Source organism: Papilio polytes, unplaced genomic scaffold (genome assembly GCF_000836215.1).
Source record: "Papilio polytes unplaced genomic scaffold, Ppol_1.0 DF824269.1, whole genome shotgun sequence".
In the NCBI taxonomy this organism is placed as follows: Eukaryota; Metazoa; Arthropoda; class Insecta; order Lepidoptera; family Papilionidae; genus Papilio; species Papilio polytes.
In genome coordinates this window covers 3437134-3459055 of record NW_013524935.1, presented here as the reverse complement: position 1 = coordinate 3459055, position 21922 = coordinate 3437134, and the positions used below count along the sequence as shown (strand labels likewise).

Here is a 21922-nt window from a genome sequence, read left to right as displayed (position 1 = left end):
GTATTGCATTTATTTTATTATTGCCAGACACATTCGTAAAAACATAAAACCGTGGAATCGATTACGTGGCTAATCACTACTATTCCGATTTTATAGTCTGTGCTATTTATGTGTTATCTGTGTCGATCTTTGTCAATTTGTCAATGATCTGTCTAATCCAACAGACTGATCGCCGTGTAAAATAATTTAACAATATTACGATTACTTTATTTGTTTTAAGTTTTAAGGTTATTTAATAACTATTTTATAGGTTTTGGTACTTCATTTTAAAGTGAATTTCGTGGCAGTGAGTTCTTCAGTGCTCATAGAATAATAACAAAATGGGAAGTCATAATAGTCATGAAAAGTCTTCAGCCGAAGGAGGCAGTGGTTCCAGTACTCCTCGAGGATCCCAGCGAGGTACACGGTCAGGATCAAGTGGAGAACTGCCTGAGAAACCAGAACCTACTCAAACCACGTCAATGGTGCCTGTTGAGAAACTGGCAAAGGTATGTTATGCAAACAAGGTCGTAGTCAGGGTTACTAATTGTTTTCCTTCCCTATTCGTATGAAAAATGAACGAATATTTAACCTTGAATCAAATTACGTATGTTTGTTTTGGCTAAACTATTGTTATTTTTATGATATCAGCTTTAAAAGTTACAATTTGTATTGTTGTTCTATACTCAAGTCATATTTTTTTCGAGATGAAAGATCTAAAAGTAAAATTTTAATCGTTTATTAGCTCTAGTAGTGGAGTGGTATTAAACAATGTACAAAGGATTATGATAACAGCAATAGATAGCAAAGTAATTCCATCAAATCTAAAAATAAGTAAAAAGAGAAATAAAATCACAATAAAATGTCAAACTATTATCAATATGACAACCATTATTTATAAAAGTTGTACAGATTTACATATAGTTATTGAAATGGACACAATTAGATTATAAATGCATTTACAACTCAAAAATGACATTAATCTTTTAAGATCTCAACCTGATAACACTTATGACTAACAGATAATATCATTTTATTTATCCATGCACACTTTAGCTAAGATATATATCACTGGCCTGTTTATGACTAATATAGTCCAGAATTTAAAAAAAAACAATTACTTAGAGTAATTTTAAACAATATTTCACTTTTGTTTTATCCCTCGCTTATGCTAAGTATAAAAATTAATTACATAATGATTATCTTACTTCTAAAGTGTAGATGGATGGATGGATATTTGTTACAGTTTGTAGCCTATATGGCTGAAGGGATCTCGATGAAATTTGACATAAATGTAGAGGATAGTTTGAAAGAACACATAGTCTGTTTGCTTTTGTTTTTTTGTATTCCGTGCGGACGGAGTCTCAACGAAAGCTAGTATTTTATATAGAAAATAATGATATTTTAAAATTTTAGATAAATAAAAAGGGGATACATGTTACTAATAGATTGAATATATTTTTATTATAGTGCAAATTATGTTAAATTTTAAATGCTAAAATATGGTATAACTATTACAATTTAAAGTTTATACTGCAGCATATTTGCTTTTATACCATGTTATGAACAACATTGGCTCTGTATGAAAAGGTATGTGTTTCAATAAAACAAGTTGTGATTGTATTCAACAGCCCATTGATTATGGGGTCAATTAATATTAGAGATAGGGTTGTCACATAAAACAAAATATAAATATCAAATAAAAAAGGAAAACATTTTGACTGTAGACTTGTCACTTATTGTGTAAAAGCATTACATAAAAAAGAAATTTGTGGTTTCTTCATTTTGGGGAATTTAATTTTCAAAAATATATATTTTCATCTCTATTTCTTAAAAAGTATGAAAGGGATCACAATGTTTCTATACATGTTACAGTAGCAGAAAATAAATACTTAGTCCAGTTTAAAATAGAATGTGAATACAGTTCTAACTTCTGTTTTTCTATTACAATTCTTTTGAGATTCCGAGTTCATGTTGATTCATCAACTCCAGTACACAACACCCACACAATTGCCTTTCCTGTCTGAATCATTTAAAAAGTGGGCTATGAGTAAAAGATTTTTTTTGAGGTGTCATTATTTATTTCAGTGCCAGAACAATTGAAGTAGAAAGCAAGTTATTAAATACTAGCTTTCGCCCGCGACTCTGTTCGCTTGGTATTAAAAAAACAAAAACCTATGTGTTCTTCCTGATTATCCTCTACATCTATACCAAATTTTATCGAGATCTGTTCAACCGTTTAGGCTACAAACTCTAACAAACATCCATCCATCCATCCATCTAAACTTTCGCATTTATAATATTAGTAAGACAGTAAGATAAATGTTCAGAACAAAAGCTGGAAATATTTTGTATTTGTGATTCTAACTGCTATAATTTGTTGTTAATTGTCATTAAGAGAATAACTACCACACTTCAAGTTATTGAAAGTGCTCTCACTTTTTACTTAGTAACAAAATTACAATGAAATATGGCTTTTATTATGGATTGATGATGACAATTCTTTTTTTTAAAAGATGATTAAGTAAACATTAAATGACAGAAAGTTTATTTAAATACTAGCCATTGCTCGCGACTTCCGCTATGTGAAATTTTAAAATATAGCTTATGTTACTCAGCGATAGCGCAATTTTCTAATGGTTTATTTTTGAAATATGCCTAGTAGTTTTTGAGTTATTTCAATCCATACAAAAGTACAAATCTTTCCTCTTTACAATATTTGTATAGATATGTCAGCCTTTCGTGTAGTAGTGACAACCCTGGGCACATACGTCACGTGCGTTTGAAGATCACATGGTGCGGCAAACACTTGTCAAATCTATTTGCACTTCTCGTGATACGAGATATGAATCAACAATTTTCCGTCATTAGTGCTTCATTTTTCCATTAGGTTCCAATGAGATTACTTAGGAGAAAATTTGGATCGGTATGATTTTTTTTATAAATTTTAAGAATTATGATTGTACAGAAAGGCCATGAGCTGAGCCCTTCCTTCGAAACATTATACTCATATTTACATTTTATTTACGCAAGAACCTTAAATCACTGGAGTTCCTAGGATGTTCAGAATTGAACTTTCTTTTGACCGCATGTTTGTTCTGCAGGGACACCATCCATTCTAATAAATAGCTTGTTTGTCAAAGGTCTCTATAAATCTAAAAGACATTCTTACTAGGGAGCCCCAAATCATTAAAGGATTCCTAAATTCAAGGGATGTTTAATTAAAAATTAGACCCGTATACTTACGGAACCCAAAATAATACGCTTTATTGCGCAAATTTATGACGTATCTCTACTGATATTAAAAAGATTTGTAATTTTGTTTATATTGGATTCACTGGAGCTATTTAAAAAAAAATCGCTATGAGAACTGCCGAAGAAAAAAAAACAGTAGTAGAGCCTGTTTGTCATTCCGCGTTTCATCTGATGAGGCCGGAGGCCCAACTTTAGTCCCTTTTCCTTTCCATCCTTTTTCTCATAAGAATAGGATGGAAAGGAAACGAGGATTTGACGGTGGAGGAGACGCATAGGAAGGGGAAATATCCACTTTATGTGCGTCTTCTCCTTCGTCGATTAAGGGTAGGCAACGCATTTGCTGTTGCGAATGTCTATGGGCAGCGGTAATTTCGCCATTTCGGCGGATTCCGGTAGCCGCTTTCTCGTTTTTCACTAAAAAGCTACTTCATCCCTGATTAACATAGGCTACTGGATTTAAAAAAAAAACAAAAAGCTCTGCGCGGACGACGTCGCGAGTTAAAACTAGTATTTAATAAAAGATAATTATAATTAGTCAATGAAAACCAATTCAATACATCACATGACGTTGCAGGCAAGTACGTTTTGATTCCATTCAATCGTATTCAAGTAACGGTAGACGTTGTAACGAAAAGAGTTACATGTCAATACATCGCGTAAATCTAACATTTTTCGTCAACATTTAGAGCTTTCTCACTAATTTGATTAAACTATCGCACAACTGTTTAGTCGCGCTTTGATTGTTATGAGCTTATATAGAGTTGCATACTCTACTCGATTTTTAGTTGTGCAACTGAACAGTTGAATTGGCTGCGAGATTATCGCACAACAATTGTGCGATAGTTTAGTCAAAGGTGTGCTCCCGCACTTACACAACTAATGCGTTTTTTATCCATTATATCGAGTAACCCCTATCTTATCATGTATTAGATATAAATGATTTGTTTTCATACGTATCCATTGTTATAGTTAACGCAAGAACGTAACGGTTATATCGAGTGTTGAACAGTATAGGCTTAAATGCAAGTGAAGTGTTAACTTGTAATATAAATTTAAAAAAAAGTTTTTTTTTTGCTGACTGTAAATTGTTTTTTTTTCGTTATGGTTTTTTTAATTGTTTATTAATGATGGATCGCTGGAGGGTTGTTGTAAACGATTTACGTTTTACTATAGTGGGTATACAAGTGAGACAAGTACGGAAGACGACTGCGGCTCCGACATGCAAGGTAACAGCTATCGAAATCCATAAGTTTTAACAGTGGTAGAGCCCGCTTTAACATCTTCGCACGAATGGGCCAGCACCACACAGAAAACAAGCGTGAAGCGAATGCATTTTCGCGTTGAGTGTGGTGCCGGAGGCTTAATTTTAGTCCCTTTCCCTTTCCACCCTTTTCTTAAGAGAAAAAGATGGGAAGGAAAAGTGGATTTGACGGTGGAGGGGGCGCATAGGAAGGGGAAATGTCCTCTTTATGTGCGTCTACTCCTCCGTCAATTAAGGGTAGGCAACGCATCTGCAATTACGGATGTTTATGGGCAGCGGTGGGAGACAGCGGTGTAGGGCTTTTTATTAAAAAAAGAGTTATTGGAAAAATATGCTGTAATTGCTGACATCTTAGGCAACAAAGAAGTGTGTGTTTACGCTTAAGTATTATATATAAGTATAGATTTACAATAAGTTTTTCATATAAATATTATGGTTTACGTGCGAGTTATTGTGCCTTACTTATTATTTTTATAACTAAGAGTACATGCTCGGATAAGTTAAGTAGTCGCAAAATAAATGGTATTTTACTCGGTACTATAAAATTCCAGATATTTTTTAAGAAATCCGATTATAACCTTGATTTTTAATTGCTAACTCAGAGCCGTTAACCACAGAGCTAATTTTCACACTATGGAGTTTTTAAGTAACCACTAAACTACTCTGCGGTAGTAAATATTTCTCGTTCTACTGTTCGTCTTATCGATCAATCGGCGTTTCCCATTCGATTTGGTCAAGTTTCCCAAATAATTAGCGGAGAATAAAAAAGACCGCCATTATAAAGTTAAACCTAATCTATTTGAGTCAGTATAAAAAATAACAGATCGAATATTTACATCAAAGTACTAAGAATATGATAATCTGATAACCCATTGAAACAGTTCTTGAAATTATTAGGTACAGTCCCGAATGTCGTAAACAAGTTTTACAACACAATAAAAAAAACATTGTCCAAAATATTTTTGAGTCGGTCGAACTAGATTTTATATGACGCTTGATAATTGTTTAGTAAAGTAGGTCTAAAGTGTTAAAACATTATTATAAAATTATAAATATAAAAGTTTAGATAGATGGATGGATGGATAGATTTTTGTTGTGTTTGTAGCCTAAACTGCTGAACGGATCTGTATGAAATTTGGTATAGATAACACATAAGCTAATTACTTTTATTGTTTTAATAATTCCACACCGACGGACTCGCGAGCAAAAGCTAGTAACTTATATAATTACTTCCTGTCTAACAGTAGCAATTATTAGCAATTGTCATCGTTTAAAGACCCATTGTCAAGATCATTATAATGCATAGTCCAAGAGTTTCAAAGTTCTGAGAAATATCTAGGGTCATAGTAATGCCTTCACGGAACACGACCCATCATTTCGTAAGACTGGCTTGGGCATTTTTGACACCCCTAACTTTGTCTATACTAATATAATAAAGAGAAAAGATTTTGTATTTATTTAAATATCTTAAAATTTACTGGCCGATTTAAAAAAAATTACACCATTAGAAAGCTACGTTATCAGTGATTGACACAGGCTATGTTTTTTATTATTTTTTTAATTTCACGCGATCGAAGTTGAGAGCAAAAGCTAGTTTTTGATAAAGAACCTCAAATTTGACATTGTAAGGAACGAAGCCGGGTCAAGGAGAAAATCTAATAAAACATTTAATTAGTATGAAAATAATGTAACCGATAAGAGAAAATTAAATGATAATATCGAAATTATCTAAAATACCATTGACTGTAATCTTTTAATCTTTATTAATGAATCTTTTCTGAATGTTATCAAACAAAATCTTTTGGAATTATCGATAAAAATAGTAAAGAAACTAAAATAAAGACTCAAGTTTTATTTTGAATTTTAATTTTTATTTTTAAATATTTGATGATCAAATTACGGTAGTATTGTAATATCGGTTTGTTTATGTGAGGTTTTCTAACTGTTTGTGCACTCGTAAGAAAGCCCACTTTGATAGCTTTGCATTGGTACAGTCAGCTAAATTAATATGTAAACTTTGGTTTCCAAAATATGAATGCACAAATCTGTATGCTTCCGTCTACGAAATGCTACGTGCATAAATATTTTTGCAACGGACGGGCTATAAGCCACATTTAGAATAAATTAGAAAAATTTATACATATGATATACATATTTGTGCAGCTGACTGTACATTTTAAATATGGATTTTCTTTTTTCTTCTCTTATAGCTTGTAAGAAATACTTTTCGTGTAATTTGATTCGACAGCTCGCTAGTAGAGCAGCTAGAGGTATACACTACTTTTTTATGTTTTTTTGTCCTGTCTAGATTGTATCCATCTATGGTTGGAACGTGTTCATTCTGCCGACCATATGAAGCTTTGTCCTAGACTTCTTAGTAATTTATGTTGTTTTTATAAGATTTTACTACGGCTACTGTTATTGAACGCATTATTAAATTCGAATTTAACTCTAATCGTGTGTTGTTAAGGTTTAATTTTGTTTAGTATATTTATAACGTAGGTCAGAATTACTTGTCTCCTTGTATTTATCTTTGCAATTGGCGAAACGCGAAATATGAAATAAATATAACAAATTGGAAACTAAAATGTTTTCGACATATCAGATGTATGTAATTAGCATACTTTAAATCTGATTTGCTGAAAATAAAGATATAAAATACTAACACAGGAGAATTTTGCGTGAAAATCTGGTTTAAAGCTATTGAAAATCGGGGAACATACTTTGCATTTAAACGATAGCTATTGAGGTCCTTCACCTCCATAAAGCTTGAGATCCGTCCGTTAAGAATCACCCTGTAGATGTACTTAACTTTTTTTATAGTATAGGATTATTTGTAGTTCTTATTGGTAACAAAATCACTTTCTTTTTCAGTTGCTGGTTCAACGGTCACAGAAAGAAGATGGCGTGAATGGAGTCACGGAGAACTGCTTCACTGTAAGTAATTTCGAGTTAAACATTTATAGCGAGTTTTCACTGTCGAAAAACCTGTACAAAAACTTCATTAGTTGTTTTTTAAACGAATAAGAGTGATTTTCACAGTCGTGCGATTTTCCCAACTTTCTACTGCTTTGTGGAATGGTCTTATCTCATCGGTTTTTTTTATAATATAAGGTGGCAATCCGCAATTGCAGATGCGTTGCCTACCCTTAATTGACGGAGGAGACGCACATAAAGGGGACATTTCCCCTTCCTATGCGTCTCCTCCACTGTCAAATCCACTTTTCCTTCCCATCCTTTCCTCTCAAGAAAGGGTGGAAAGGGAAAGGGACTAAATTAATTCCAAACCGCTTAAGTACGGCTTAAGGTCTTTCAAGACGCGAGCCTACCATTTTCTTTGTCGGTAGCGCGTCTGTAGTTCCTCAGGCAGCAGATGTCTATGGGCGTCGTGACGATCTTGTCCTTCCTGTCGCTCGTTATACCCGCATTTTTTTAATAAATAAAAATAGAAATATGTAATTAATTCCTACAATGGAAACCTACGGTAAAGATTAGCTACTTGTCTATCATTATAATATAATTTATAATAAGTAAATGTTATAATAACACTGCTAATGCTGCACAAATATGATTTCCCCTTTATTTACGTTAGCAAGCATCAGGTATATTGTAAACGTTCATTGGAATGAAAACAAGGTATGTTACGAATTATACAATTTACTACAGGTTTCCACTGTCAAAATACTACCTGTAGATCGCGAATTCGTCCGCGTGAAATTAAAAAAATAAAAAACAAAAAAAAATAGCTAATGTTACTCACCGATAACGTATCTTTTTAATGGTGAAAGAATTTTGAAAATCGGCCCAGTATTTGAGTTATTTCAATACATACAATAATCCAAAAATACGAACTTTATAATATTAAGTACAATAGATAAACAATGTCGTCAATCTCGTTCACAAAAACATAATTATGAATTTACCTTAGACAACGAAATACAATTTAGCTTAAATTTAATTAAACCCTTTTTACGACCCAGAGTCGGTCAGAGTTAAAACACGTGTTTAACAATACAGTGTCTAGCTGTGTTTTGGGACTACACTACGTTTAACAAGCTTACGTGATTACAATACTTGTATCATTTTATCAAAGTATTCTTTCACAGAAATATCTGTTCCCAATGTATCCGGATCTGGCGAGACACTTCTTCAAATATCTCCACAAGACCGGAAAGTGTAAAAACAAGCATATAAATCTGTCGACGTTCAAACAACAATGCGAACGTATTATGGCCATGCTTGATGACAATGCTATTATTGAAGCTTATGTCAGGTAATTTAATGACTTTTAGAACATCCTATATTCAGATATTAGACTTCGAAGTTCGCTTACGTGTTCTATGATTTTTGATTTGTTGAACATCCCGTATTTGGTTATTCAGATACAATAAAAAACAGTTATTCTTTGCTAACTTTCGCCTGCGACTCCGTTCGCGTACAATTAAAAACAACAAAAGTGACTAGCCTATTTGTTCTTCCAGACTATCCTCTACATCTTTGTCAAATTCCATCGAGATCCGTTCAGCCGTTTAGGCTACAAACTCTAACAAACATCCTTTCCCCCTAAAATTACCCTAAACTTTCGCATTTATAATATTACTAAAAAGGAAGAATAACAAGGTCCTTGAGAACTAATTTCTCTTATCTTTACAGGATGTTCACTTCAGATTCGGATGAAAGTGTTGTAACTCCGGACGGCTTAAGAAGTCTACTCTACATAAGCTATAAATTGTCCATGGACCACTATCCGGAAGGACCACAGACCTGTCTAATGGTGAGTGGCCTAATGACGTAAAATATAAAGACCACATACTTGATCTTTGACCGAAGCTATAATTGCAGATAAATAAAACATTATCAGCGGTAATCAATGGCTGCTTTAATAAGAAAGATTCGCATAGTGTTGGTTTTGTGGTGCGTTGGTTGGGAGAGCATTGCCACAGACTTATATTTCCCGTTCATAGGTAAGTGTTTCAAACGGTACATTTACATACTAAAAATTTTGTGCTGACATTTTTTTTACATTTAAAATAAGGGTCCGTTCACACAAAACAGACCGTAGTTCGAAGCTTTTTGATTGCTAATGAAATAGAGCGTAATACTGTTAAAACAAATTGTGCGCCCCGGTTTGTGTGTACGGACTCTTATATAGTGAGATCAGAACGTTTTAGACTAAGGGCCTGTCCCACCAAATTGTAAATTGTCTGATAACTATCCAACATGTGAAATATGAGATGGAAATATCTCAGATCGGATTTTATACATAGGGAATGTGAAAGTGATGTCATTTTTCAAGCTATCTCAGCCTCTATCAGCCTGTGGTGGGACAGGCTAAGCCTCTTTGATGGGTGATTTCTCGTTCGATGCTCCCTTAGTGTTAAGAATACAGTCAACATAAATATTTATTGACTTATCGTTGCGTTTACTTCCGACTTACCCCTCTAGACAAAGTGACTTTCGATTGCGATGTCTCTTGTAGAGTCGACAAAATGTGTCAAAACATATGGAAACAAATACGTGACAAGCACGTGACTTATCGAATGTTGTCAGTTATACGTTTTTGACTTTTCGATGCGAAAATCGAATGGTACTTTGTCTAAAGGGGGCTGAAATAATTACTGCTGATTTCATGCATTTTATGCATCTGACTGTACAATCAATCGGTCGGTTATTTTTTTGAATTCCACGACAGATATTGCGTCCATATGTTAGCGACCCGCCACCGAGATATAGAAGCGCATGTGGAGTCGAACGGTTCCGGCGCGGGCTTGGAGCTGGCGACGCCGGTGCTGGAGCGCGGCGCGTGGCTCGCCGGCAGCGGCGCGCTGCTGCCCGTGTCCGCCGCCTGGCTGCTCGCCGCCACCGCGCCCCCCTTGTACTCCAGGCCGGCCAAACCTCCGCCCGCACAGCACTCCGGTAAACTACACTCATATTACACAGTCGCCCCATCAAATAAAGAAAAAACGTTAATAATATAGCATATGTTACTCAGTGAGTTTTTTGAATACATACAAAAATACAAATCTTTTCCTCTTTATAATATTGCTAGCTGTTCGCGCGTTGATTCATCCGTGTATTATTGTAAATTCTTCATTTTATTGTTTATATTTGTCAAATTATCAATAACAAATGTCAAAATGATATGACATGACAAACCTTGACAGTCTTGCTTCCTGAAAGTTTAATGAGAAAAAATAATTATAACTAAAAACACAATATCTTGGATACACTTACAGGCGAACACAGCATTATAATAAAAAATACATAATAAAGAACGGCAAATAGACAATATAAAGAAGACTAGCTTTCGCACGCGACTCCGTCCGCGCAGAATTAAAAAAACATATGCAAGTACACTATGTGTTCTTCCAGACTATCCTCTACATCTATGCCAATTCATCGAGATCCGTTCAGCGGTTTAGGCTACAAACTCTAACAAACATCCATCCATCTAAACTTTCGCATTTATAATATTAGTATAGATAGTATATTTAAGTATATTTTAGTATATTATTGTATATTTAGGCGGCGGTTCCGCTGCGGCGCTGTGGCTGGCGCGGCTGGTGTGCGCGGTGCCGTCGCACTGGGCGCCGCTCTACGCCTCGCGCGAACACGGCCTCGGCGCCAACCGCTTCCTGCATCACACCCTCGCCTACAGGTAATTGGTGTGGTGTCGGTGCCCAACTTACAGTGCTAGAGCCCATCTTCGCACGAATGGGCCGGCTCGCCCAGACAACCACACAGAAGACAGGCGTGAAGTGGGAGCAATTCCGCGTTTCGTCTGATGAGTATGGTGCAGGAGGCCCAACTTTAGTCCCTTTTCCTCCCCACCTTTTTTCTCATAAGAATAGGATGGAAAGGGAACGTGGGTTTGACGATGGAAAAGACGTATAGGAAGAGGAAATATCCTCTTTATGTGCCTCTCCGTCGATTATGGGTGGCAACGCATGCGCTATTGCGAGTGTTTACTGGCAGCGGTCACTTCGCCCTTTGGGCGGATTCAGGTGGCCGCTTGCTCTTTTGCTACATATAAAAAAAATATAAACCAACTGTTCTTTCTTTCATCAAAAAAAAAAAGAAAAAGAAAAGGAAAACAAACTGTGCAAAAAAGAGTACGGACCAAGAGTCTGTAGAAGTTGATAAATAAAAAAAAAACCCTTACAAGACCATAAGATGGCTGAGATTTTTTTTTAGCGCAATAAATTTTGACAGTTCCTTATTTTTCTAATCGTTCAGAAACACATTTGCGGTATTGGATATACGTTTTACATTGACATTCATTGAAATCAATATTGTTCCAATAATAATTGAATAATCTATAACGATTTTTGTTTTATAATTTTTTTTATTGTTCACATTTGTAAAAATAAAATCTCGTAAATTGGAAGACAGCGAGAAAGAAACAAAAAGTAAAAGGCGATAGTAAAGAAAAATAGATTGACATATAACGACAATTATTAGCCAATAGCAAAGCTTTCGTTGACATTTTCATTTTGATATTTGCAAATTGACACTGGGCGAAATTAGCGAGCGCGATTATTCGCTTAGTGGAAATGGGGTTTAAATGCAGTGTTTATACAGAGGCCCCACTCTCGTGGTGGTGGCGGCGGCGGAGATGACGGCCGTGGTGGCGTGTCCGCAGGAGTGGCGCGAGACGCACCAGTACTGGGGCGGGCCTGACTGCGCACTAATACAATTATATCCCACGTAAGTCTATAAATTAAATAAAAAAGTTAAATAATATAGCATATAAATGTTTATCGGCTATCAAAACTTGCAAGGAATCAAAAAACAACACTTAACAATTAACACAAATTAACACTATGAATTACAATGACTTTTTTAATTTACTCTTTATAAAAGTGATAACATTATTTAGTTTTCTTTCTTTATTATTATTAATTATTTAACTTTTATTTATTAATTAACTCAGATAAACATGGAACATGTAACTAGTCATAAACATTTCTTGCTTTGAATACGCATAAACTTACTAAATAAATTAGGTTACTATGTTGCAATATTAATATAACAGTAAAAGTGTTTTAGAAAAATTAAACAGCAGATTAAAATGATTCATCTCCTATACAATCTATGGCATGTCTCAATATTTTACATCAGGGTTTAAATTATTTTGTTCCTCTATCCATAGATTCGCAGTAATAGAGCACGCACCAAAGATGCTGTATCTGAACACGTCTATCCGCGGCTACCCGCGCGGGCTGCGCGCCGGCAGCGACCCGCGCAAGCCGCTGCTCTCCGTCAATGATGACTTCGACTCCTTCACCTTCCAGGGCGTGCCTTACACTATACAGGCTATCGAGGTATGCTTGTACTCTCAGATGTCTAAAGTTGTCTAAGGTAAATGTTTTAGTCTGTGGTTTATGCCAAAGACTAAATTGGTACTTATCATAGAGTAGATAGTTTTAAAACTTGTAATCTGTTTGAAATTGAGTAAGTTATGTTATACTCTATGCCATCTATATTCTATGTCAAAGAGTAAATCATCATAGAGTAGATTGTGCAGAATCGATAAATATGTTTTCTTTAGTACCTATTTCAATTAAAATAACAGAACTGTTGAAGAAATCTGATAAAGACTTTTTTTACATTTGATGTTGATTATATAAACATATTTTAAAGTATAGTTTTTAGTTTTATGTAAAACAATAATATTTATAGGTATGGGGCTGCGGCGATCAGACGTCGCGGGAAAACCAACTAGAAGTTAAGAAATGGCAGGTTCGCGAGGCTGAGAGGCAAAGACAAGTAAGTGCATATATTACATACAAACTTATCACACTTCATAACCTAACAAGAAGCTGTAAACTTAATAAATCAGACCGATCAAAAAAGTTTAATGTGTTTTTCAAAAAAATTTACATAACTTCTAATTTTTCATAACTTTTTTATTTTTTTTTATTTGAACATATAATTTTGTAGTGACATTTGCGCCTATTTACCCAATTTACTTTTAAAAACTGTATAGTTCATTCAATTTTTAATTTTTTTCAGGTCAAACTATCCGCCGCTGATTGGATAGAACATCCCGATAGATATTTATTAGAGCTAGCGGGTAGACCGCAATACAATAATTCTGCAAGCTAGTAATCTAACACTGCAGCCCCGGGAAACACTGCAGTTTAGGGAAACGGAACATCACAAATAGAAATAGTCAGTTGGAACATATTGAAGTCAGTTGGAACATACTGAAGTCAGTTGGAACATACTGAAGTCAGTTGGAACATACTGAAGTCAGTTGGAACAGAAACATACTAAATATAGTTGAATCATACTCCAATTACTCGGATCGTGATCGAGTAAGTCTGGACTTATTGCAGTCAGTTGGAACAAACTGGAGTCAATTGGAACATACTAAAGTCCATTGGAACTTCCTGTAGTCTATTGGAACTTCCTGTAGTCTATTGGAACATCCTGTAGTCTATTGGAACATACTAAAGTCAGTTTGAACATACTGGAGTCAGTTGGAACATACTGAAGTCAGTTGGAACATACTGAAGTCAGTTGGAACATACTGGAGTCAATTAGAACATACTGCAGTCTGTTGGAACATTCTGAAGATAGAAATAAACTGTAGTGTCAGGGAACATAATGCAGTGATCGGGAAAAATAATTGTGTATATAAAATGACAGTTGCCAAGTGATCTTAATATAATTTTAACGTTGAAGAAATTTTTTCAACAAAGTCAGTGCCTTTTTGCCGATTTAATATTTTCGGTTAAAATAAATGAACGTAGAAACCTTTCTATTCCGATATTTTAAACTAAGGCCTTCATTTAGTTGCGTACAAAATAAATCTAAAACTTTCTAGTCTAGTAATAGAAAGTATTAATATTATATTTAAATTATTGTTTTAATCTGTGCTTTGCAAGTTTTTTAAGTACTTAAGGTACAAGACAAAAAAAATATATTTTAGATCTGTGTCATTTATTTTTATAAATAGGAATAAGATGGAATGCAAAAAGACAGAAAAAATAAAGTGACTCTAGCATTTTAAAACATGTCGAAATCGCATTTTGTTGTCAAAGATTTTCTTTTATTTTTGATTCTTAATCGCTTTAACACAAAATAAATCTTACTAATATTATAAATGCGTAAGTTTAGATGGATGGATGGATAGATGGATGTTTATTAGAGTTTGTAGCCTAAATGGCTGAACGGATTTCGATGAAATTTGGCATAGATGTAGAGAATAATCTGGAAGAACACATAGGGTTCTCACATTTATTTTTTTAATCCCGCGCGGACGGAGTCGCGAGCGAAAGCTAGTGTTTATATACTTTTTGCATAAAAATCTCGAAAATCAATATACCCCTTAGGAGAGCGCAAATTTAAAATTATCTACTTAAAGAATACTTTATTTTTGTATTCCTAATATACTTCGCATATTAAGATTATTAAAAGTATTACATATTTGTATTAACATAATACTTTTTTTTTTTTTATAATACGAGGTGACAAACGAGCAAGCGGCCACCTAAATCCACCGAAATGGAAAGCGACAGCTACCCATAAACATCCGCAATTGCAGATGCGTTGCCTACCCTAATTGACGGAGGAGGAGACGCACATAAAGAGGACATTTCCCCTTCCTATGCGTCTCCTCCACCGTCAAATCCACTTTTCCCTCCCATCCTTTCCCCTTAAGAAAAGGGTGGAAAGGAAAAGGGACTAAAGTTAGGCCTCCGGCACCACACTCATCAGACGAAACGCGGAATTGCTTCCACTTCACGCCTGTTTTCTGTGTGGTCGTGGTATTACACCGGGCGTGCCGGCCCATTCGTGCGAAGATGTTAAAGCGGGCACTACCACTGTTAAAAGCGGGCACTACCACTGTTACTGTCTGTTACTGTACTGTCTTTATTTGAATTTTACGCTGTATTTATTATTAATAATAATTTTAAGGGCCTGTCCTACCATTGGCTGATAGAGTCTCAGATAGCATAAAAACGTCACTGTCAGATAAGAGAACATAATACGATATTTCTTCCACCACATATTTTATGGGGTTTCCAATTTGGTGGGACAGGCCCTTAATCTCTGAAGATATAAGCGAGATAGATGCATACTAGTGAACAGTTGACGTGAAAGAGATAGTATTCGTGTAATAGCAAAAAGCTTATTTATTTATTTAATACGGTTATATTAATACGTCTAGAATATCATTATTCACTTAAATGGTTTAAAATAATCTTCTTTCTAATATTATAGATATTTTATGTAACCACTTTCTTGGTAAAAACCTAAGTAAAATATATTGTACAATTTATACTAATATTATAAAGAGGAAAAATATGTATTTTTGTTTGTATTAAAATAACTCAAAAACTACTAGACCGATTTTAATTCTTACACCGTTAGGAAAATAATTTATTTATGACTAACTAATTTTTAATTTCACGCAAACCAAGCCGCGAGCAACAGCTAGTTAATTAATAAAAGTATTAAAAACTAGAAAGAGCATTTAAACTTGTACTTAAATATGTTTTATAGATTATTCAATGTACAGTCAGAGTCCTTCTCGGTGGTCCAATTTTAGAAAATACCTTGTTCCTTGCTTGAGCAGTGAGTTTCGTTAAAGCAATTAGCCGTGTACCAACTCTTTCCATCCAAATGTTAAAAATCTGCATCCTATTGGTTACTTTTTCGTGTCGTCTTAATGTTAACAAAATGTTTAAACGACTCGCTATTAGGAACACCGACAGATTCCATGATTGTACTCCTACAAGTATTTTATATGTAAAAAAACATGTGTTGAAATGATTATAACTCTGTTGCACTCACAATCATCATATTTAAAACTTTAAAGATTTCTTTTAATGTCTAGAAAATGTCTAATTCTGTGGGCGGATGAATATTGGATAAGGCTTTTGTAATAACCAAACTTTAAAAGATCTGTGTAAAATTTTATTAAAAATACCTAACCCATTCTCATGTTATGAGTACTTAGAAAGTCATTATTGGATAACCCATAAATAGCTGAAAACGATATTGTGTATTTTTCTTCTCTTTGTTTTAATTGCTTTTGAACTTACTGCATTGTTTTCTAAATGTATTTGTAACTACCAGTTTTTTTAATTCTTGAAAACTCCTTTAGAACTAGCATAGACAATATATTTTTTTAATTTCAAAGGACCAAATTGTTCATAATAGAATGTAAGCATAGATAGATCAGCTTTGTAAATTGTTTTAAAAGCGCTTGGAAGCAAATGGTGCTAAAGTAGGCCATAGCTTGTAACAGACTGTCTAGACACGAAAAAAAAATACATTGTTAATGCTAATACTTAGATTAATTCGTCGGCTAACACTCGAAGTTAGTCTAGACAGCTCAGTAATGTTAATTCTGCCAAAATTAAGTTTTTTTTGGTTAAGGACAGTGCTGTTAATTGCTTTTATATTTGTACTATATTGTATATGAAGTTAATAAATGGTTTTTAAGTCAAAAGTGTTTTTAAATTTCACCTACAAACTGACCTGTTTATTTTTGGACGCTTTTATATTTGGTGCGACCGCTATATGGACCTTTTTGTGTCCGGGTTTTAATTCATTTTATTAAGCGAACAGCGTTTCTGTTGGAGTTTTTATATGTTTGTATACTGGCAGGCAACACTGTACACACAGAGGATGGTTTTTAATTTTAGAATAATGTATTTCAAATAATAAAGTATTGTATAATTGATGTTTTATATATATGTGACTTCACATCTCAACACGTACCAAGTAAGTAGGACTAATAGACTTTGTATAAAATATGGTTCAGATATTTTAATTATAATGATGATTAACTAGAAGAAAGTGTTTCAATAGCCCCACACCTCCAGAGCCCCGGACGGGGGATAGTAACCGTCCAACAGTTTCTCTTTTAAAGTATTCAATGAAATTCTACGGTTAATGGCAAAGAGCATATAATATAATGGCGCAAAAATTGTTTCGAGTTGTTATTTTCATTAGAAAGTTATCATAGCAGTCTCTATAAACATTTAACAAATACAATTTGACATCGTTCATCGCTTAAACGTCACTGCTGTCACTGTCAGCTGTCACTGTCGTAATGATGGCTGAATAATGATAACAAAAAGTTATAAACAAATTATCAAATGAGTTTAACTTAGTTTTTGTGATAATGTCGTAGAAAAGTAATTGAGAAATTACTACAGATCAACATAGGCGTATAATAATAGCCATGGCAGTTTACGCTGCACATTTAACGCGAACCCTACAAGGTACACCTTCAATATTTCAAATCGCTGCTCAAGAAGCATTGGGGGCAACGGTCAAACCAGCATTGAAAAGACTTGCAGAGGTAATATCAATTATTAAGATAAATAGACAATCAAATAACTGCACACACACAGAGTCTAAAATGCCATTTCTAAAAACATTCAAAACTCCTGACCTACACCATATCTTTTCTATCAAACCTTTTAGACTATTTTGCATTTTATGTTTAATCTTTTATGTAGAATAATCAATAGTAAAATATACTGAAAAATGCTACTCAATCAAATTTACGGACTACTTTAAATTGCTTAGCTATTTTGTATTAATTCCAGTACCTAGCTGCTATCAATCCACACAGATATGCGTGGTGTGAGAGATGGTATGATGAGCTGTATTTACTACTAGATTTCTGCTTGCAGTATCACTATTTAAAACATTATGGTAAGGATTATTGAACAGAGAAATTGTATTATACATTTCAATTCAAACCTTAAAGGTTTTTTTCATAGATGCCATATTTTTTATTAATAGCTGTTGCTTGCAAACTTGTCCATGTGGCATAAAATAAAAGTAAAAAATATAGCCTATAGTACACAGTGGTTACATAGCTTTACAATGGTGCAAGAATTTCTCAAAACATCCCAGTAGTTTTTGAGTTTTTGGAAAACAAAATTCAAAAATACAAATCTCTTTATTATATTATGATAGAGTATATGATGTTAGGTACCTTTCTTAGAGTATCATTTAACTTTTTAATTACATCTATACTTATATTATAAATAGGAAAGATTTTGTATATTTTCATATATTAAAATAACTCAAAAACTACTGGGCCATTTAAAACAGTGAATCAGCCTAAAGGCCAGCATTTAAAAGCTATTTATTCATTTGAATTTGGCCTTTTTTAAAAAACAATATCATAAAGACTTAATCAATGTTTTTTTTGTAGCCGCATCATTCTCAGAGTGCTTCTATGGTTTGTTACGAGTACCTATAAATCCAAGCAATGAGTTTCATTCCGGTGTTCGGTTACCTGAACTTCTGGAAAAAGGTTCTCTATTACTACTTGTTGTGGGGCCTTATATCAAAGATAAAGTTGACCAGTTTATTGAGAAATGGCGAGAGGATTATGAGGATGGGAAATTTGGCAAGGTCAGTATACAAATAAGCTCTAATCTCATTTGCCATAAGTTTTATTATTGCTAAAATAACAGTTTGGCTAGATTAAAAAAAAATCTTTGTTTTAAAATACAGTCAATAGATGGCGCTAATCTATTAGAGGTTTATTTAGTTGAGGTTATGTAGTTAACATATTTTTTTTTCATTGTTATTTGAATCTGTGGTAATCCTTCATTTTTAAATTGACATTGATTATTAAAATTTTAGAGTACAAGCGATCAAGCTCGTAAAGCCGCAATAAAGGTATATTCAATAGCACATTTTGTATTAGAAGCTGCAAAGTTCATCCAGCTAGCTCGATATTTGACTGGTGGTACATTATCTCCTGCGTTAGACTTTGCATTGCTCGGTCTAACAGTCAAGGAAGCACCACCTCCGGAACCTGAGGAACACTGCTGGTCTGATTTATTTAAAAGCCTTTGGGCTGGACAGATTAGGTAATATAAAAAATTATGTATACATATAAATATCTTTATACAAGGTAATTTATTTTACCTGATGTTAGTTAAAATTGTGTTTTACGCTACTATATAAAATTTTGAAATCAATATTGACACTATACAGTGTTTCATGTTTGAGTAGACAACACCAAATAAAAAACTAGAATCTTTTATCCTATCTAATGGCTATCTATTCTATGACACATTCCTTTTATTCTAAATTAATTTTGTATTTCATCTCTCTTTCTAGGATGTATCCAGACATTTAAAAATATATAGAGTAGATATAGGGAAAAATATTTTTTCTCCAGTAACTTCTTGGTATGGTAATATCTCAATATCAAATTTGACATATTAATGACATAATAATGTGAAAAATGTTTCAAATGAAATGTTAACTTTGCTTCTTATATATTTCTTGTATCTCTATAGTTGCATCCAATATGGTAATGAGGTCAGCGTTCTTTGTTAATTTCTTCTGGTTTATATCTTATAAGAAAATATAATTATATGTTTGTTTTTTAGTGATGTGACTCTAACCTTCCCACTAGTGGGCCGTGGGTTGCTCAGTATGGTGCAGTACGGCGCGTACGGTGTACAGTTATTAAAGTGGTGGGAAGCGAGGGCCTCTCCCGTCACTTCACTACCTTTGCCCACAACACCTCAGGTTTATAAATTAATGTTTATTTGTAAAAGAAACAAGTAAATAGTACCTCAAATTTGACTGTTGATAAAAAGTTTTTTTACTTTTTGTTATTCTATTGTCATGTTTAGGAGTGGGACTTAGTTTTCTACTTTATAACCAAAATATGGTGTTAAGTAAAAAAATTCTTCAAATTATGCTATGGGTTCTTCCAGACTATGTTCTAAATATGTCCCAATTTTTTTTACTTGTTACAAACATTTGCTTTTATGATATCAATGAGATATAGTATAAATGTGAAATATACTATAGTGACATGGTCATTTTTATTTTTACAGAAATGTGATAAAACAGTAAAATGGAAGAACAAATGTCCAGTATGTCTGCAGCCGTGGAAAGTGCCCACTGTTCTGCCTGTCTCAGGGTAAATATAGTTATTTCAATAAATACAAAAATCTTTCCGCGTTATAATATGACTAGCTTTCCCCTGTGCGATTAAAAAAACCAAAGTGAGCTTATGTGTTCTTCCTAGCTGTTCTCTAAATCTATACCTAGCCCCAATAACCTAATGGTTTGTGGTCGAGGGTTCGAATCCCACGATTCAACTATCGTCGTGAACCGTATCCTAGCACAAGCCTAGCTTTTGCCCGCTACACTGTTCACGTGAATTATGATAATAATAAAAAAATGGAAAGAAAAGTAGCCAATGTTACTCACAGATAAAACCTTTCACACGGTGTAAGGATTTTTAAAATCGGCCCAGTAGTTTTTGAGCCTATTCATTACAATCAAACAAAGTTTTCTTCTATATAATACTAGCTGTTCCCATGCGACTTCATCCGCATGAAATTATGAAAATTTCATTTTATTGTTTACATTTGTCAAATTATTAATTACAAAAGTCAAAATGACATGACATGATGACAACCTTGCTTCCTTGATGTTGGCAGCAACTTACGATCTTTTTCCCACATTAAGGTTTTTATACAAAATATTTACCCCCTAAGTTTAATGGCGTGAATATATATAGCCTAATGCGTGACGTAAATATAGGGCTTTTTATTAAGAAAAGAGTTATTCGAAAACATGCTGTGATTGCTGACATCCTAAGATGTCTATGCCTAAGCAACAAAGAAGTGTGTGTTTACGCTTTATTATAATAGTATAGAAAAACTTTTGCATTTATAATATTAGTATGATATATTATAGTTTCGTATTCTGCTACGGCTGTGTGTCGCGTGCGGTGCGCGCGGCGGGCGTGTGCCCCGCCAGCGGCCTGCCCGCCTCAGACCGCACGCTGGTGCGTCTCTACATTAATACTTAACAAGTACTATTAGAGACGTTGACGGTGTTATACTATAGTAGTATGGGCTACGGTTTTCGCGACTCCACGACTAGCGCGTATTTTGCGTGAGAATAGGACATAGATTACTCCAGCCAACTCAGCTCTCCGAAGAACCACAGCTTTACAAGTAACCAAACAAGTACTATTAGAGATGTTGACGGTGTTATACTTATCAAATATTATTAAATGTCTCGTTTAAAGTATTTTTATATTGTATATTAGTTGAAAATAATGAATATAAATGTTAACATTGAAGTTTTTATGTTTTAGTTAGATTATAACTAATTGATGAGTTCCATTTGCAAAATTAAGTTGTAATTATTCGTTTTTTTATACAGATACTGTATTTTAATTTTGAATCAAAATTTCAGTTAATAAATTTAGAAAATGCTGCTCGAAGGACCAATTTACTGCTGTAGAGTAATATAATTGTGAATAGCTTTAATTTATTATATGCGTGTTGGTTTGTATAATATAGGGTTATGCTTATTTTTTAGAAGCGGTTTCGGTGATATTTTATGCATTTTTATAAATAAAATGGTGGTGTTGCCATTTGTGTATTTATGTAAAAATTGTAT

General features: G+C 33.9%; 2 protein-coding genes across 2 annotated transcripts; both read left to right on the top strand.

Moving 5' to 3' along the window:
- Positions 1-141: 141 nt before the first annotated feature.
- On the top strand, positions 142-14618 carry LOC106109791. The gene is made up of 11 exons (XM_013291406.1): positions 142-488; positions 7370-7432; positions 8602-8768; positions 9149-9269; positions 9338-9459; positions 10188-10411; positions 11021-11153; positions 12077-12202; positions 12648-12819; positions 13178-13264; positions 13511-14618. The coding sequence occupies exons 1-11, from the start codon at positions 321-323 to the stop codon at positions 13601-13603; spliced, it is 1476 nt and encodes a 491-aa protein (XP_013146860.1). The 5' UTR covers positions 142-320; the 3' UTR covers positions 13604-14618.
- Positions 14619-17559: 2941 nt separating this feature from the next.
- Positions 17560-21893, top strand: LOC106106431 (peroxisome assembly protein 12). Its single transcript, XM_013287013.1, has 7 exons — positions 17560-17819; positions 18070-18178; positions 18687-18889; positions 19124-19353; positions 19882-20023; positions 20338-20423; positions 21209-21893. The coding sequence occupies exons 1-7, from the start codon at positions 17700-17702 to the stop codon at positions 21321-21323; spliced, it is 1005 nt and encodes a 334-aa protein (XP_013142467.1). The 5' UTR covers positions 17560-17699; the 3' UTR covers positions 21324-21893.
- The last annotated feature ends 29 nt before the right edge of the window (positions 21894-21922 follow it).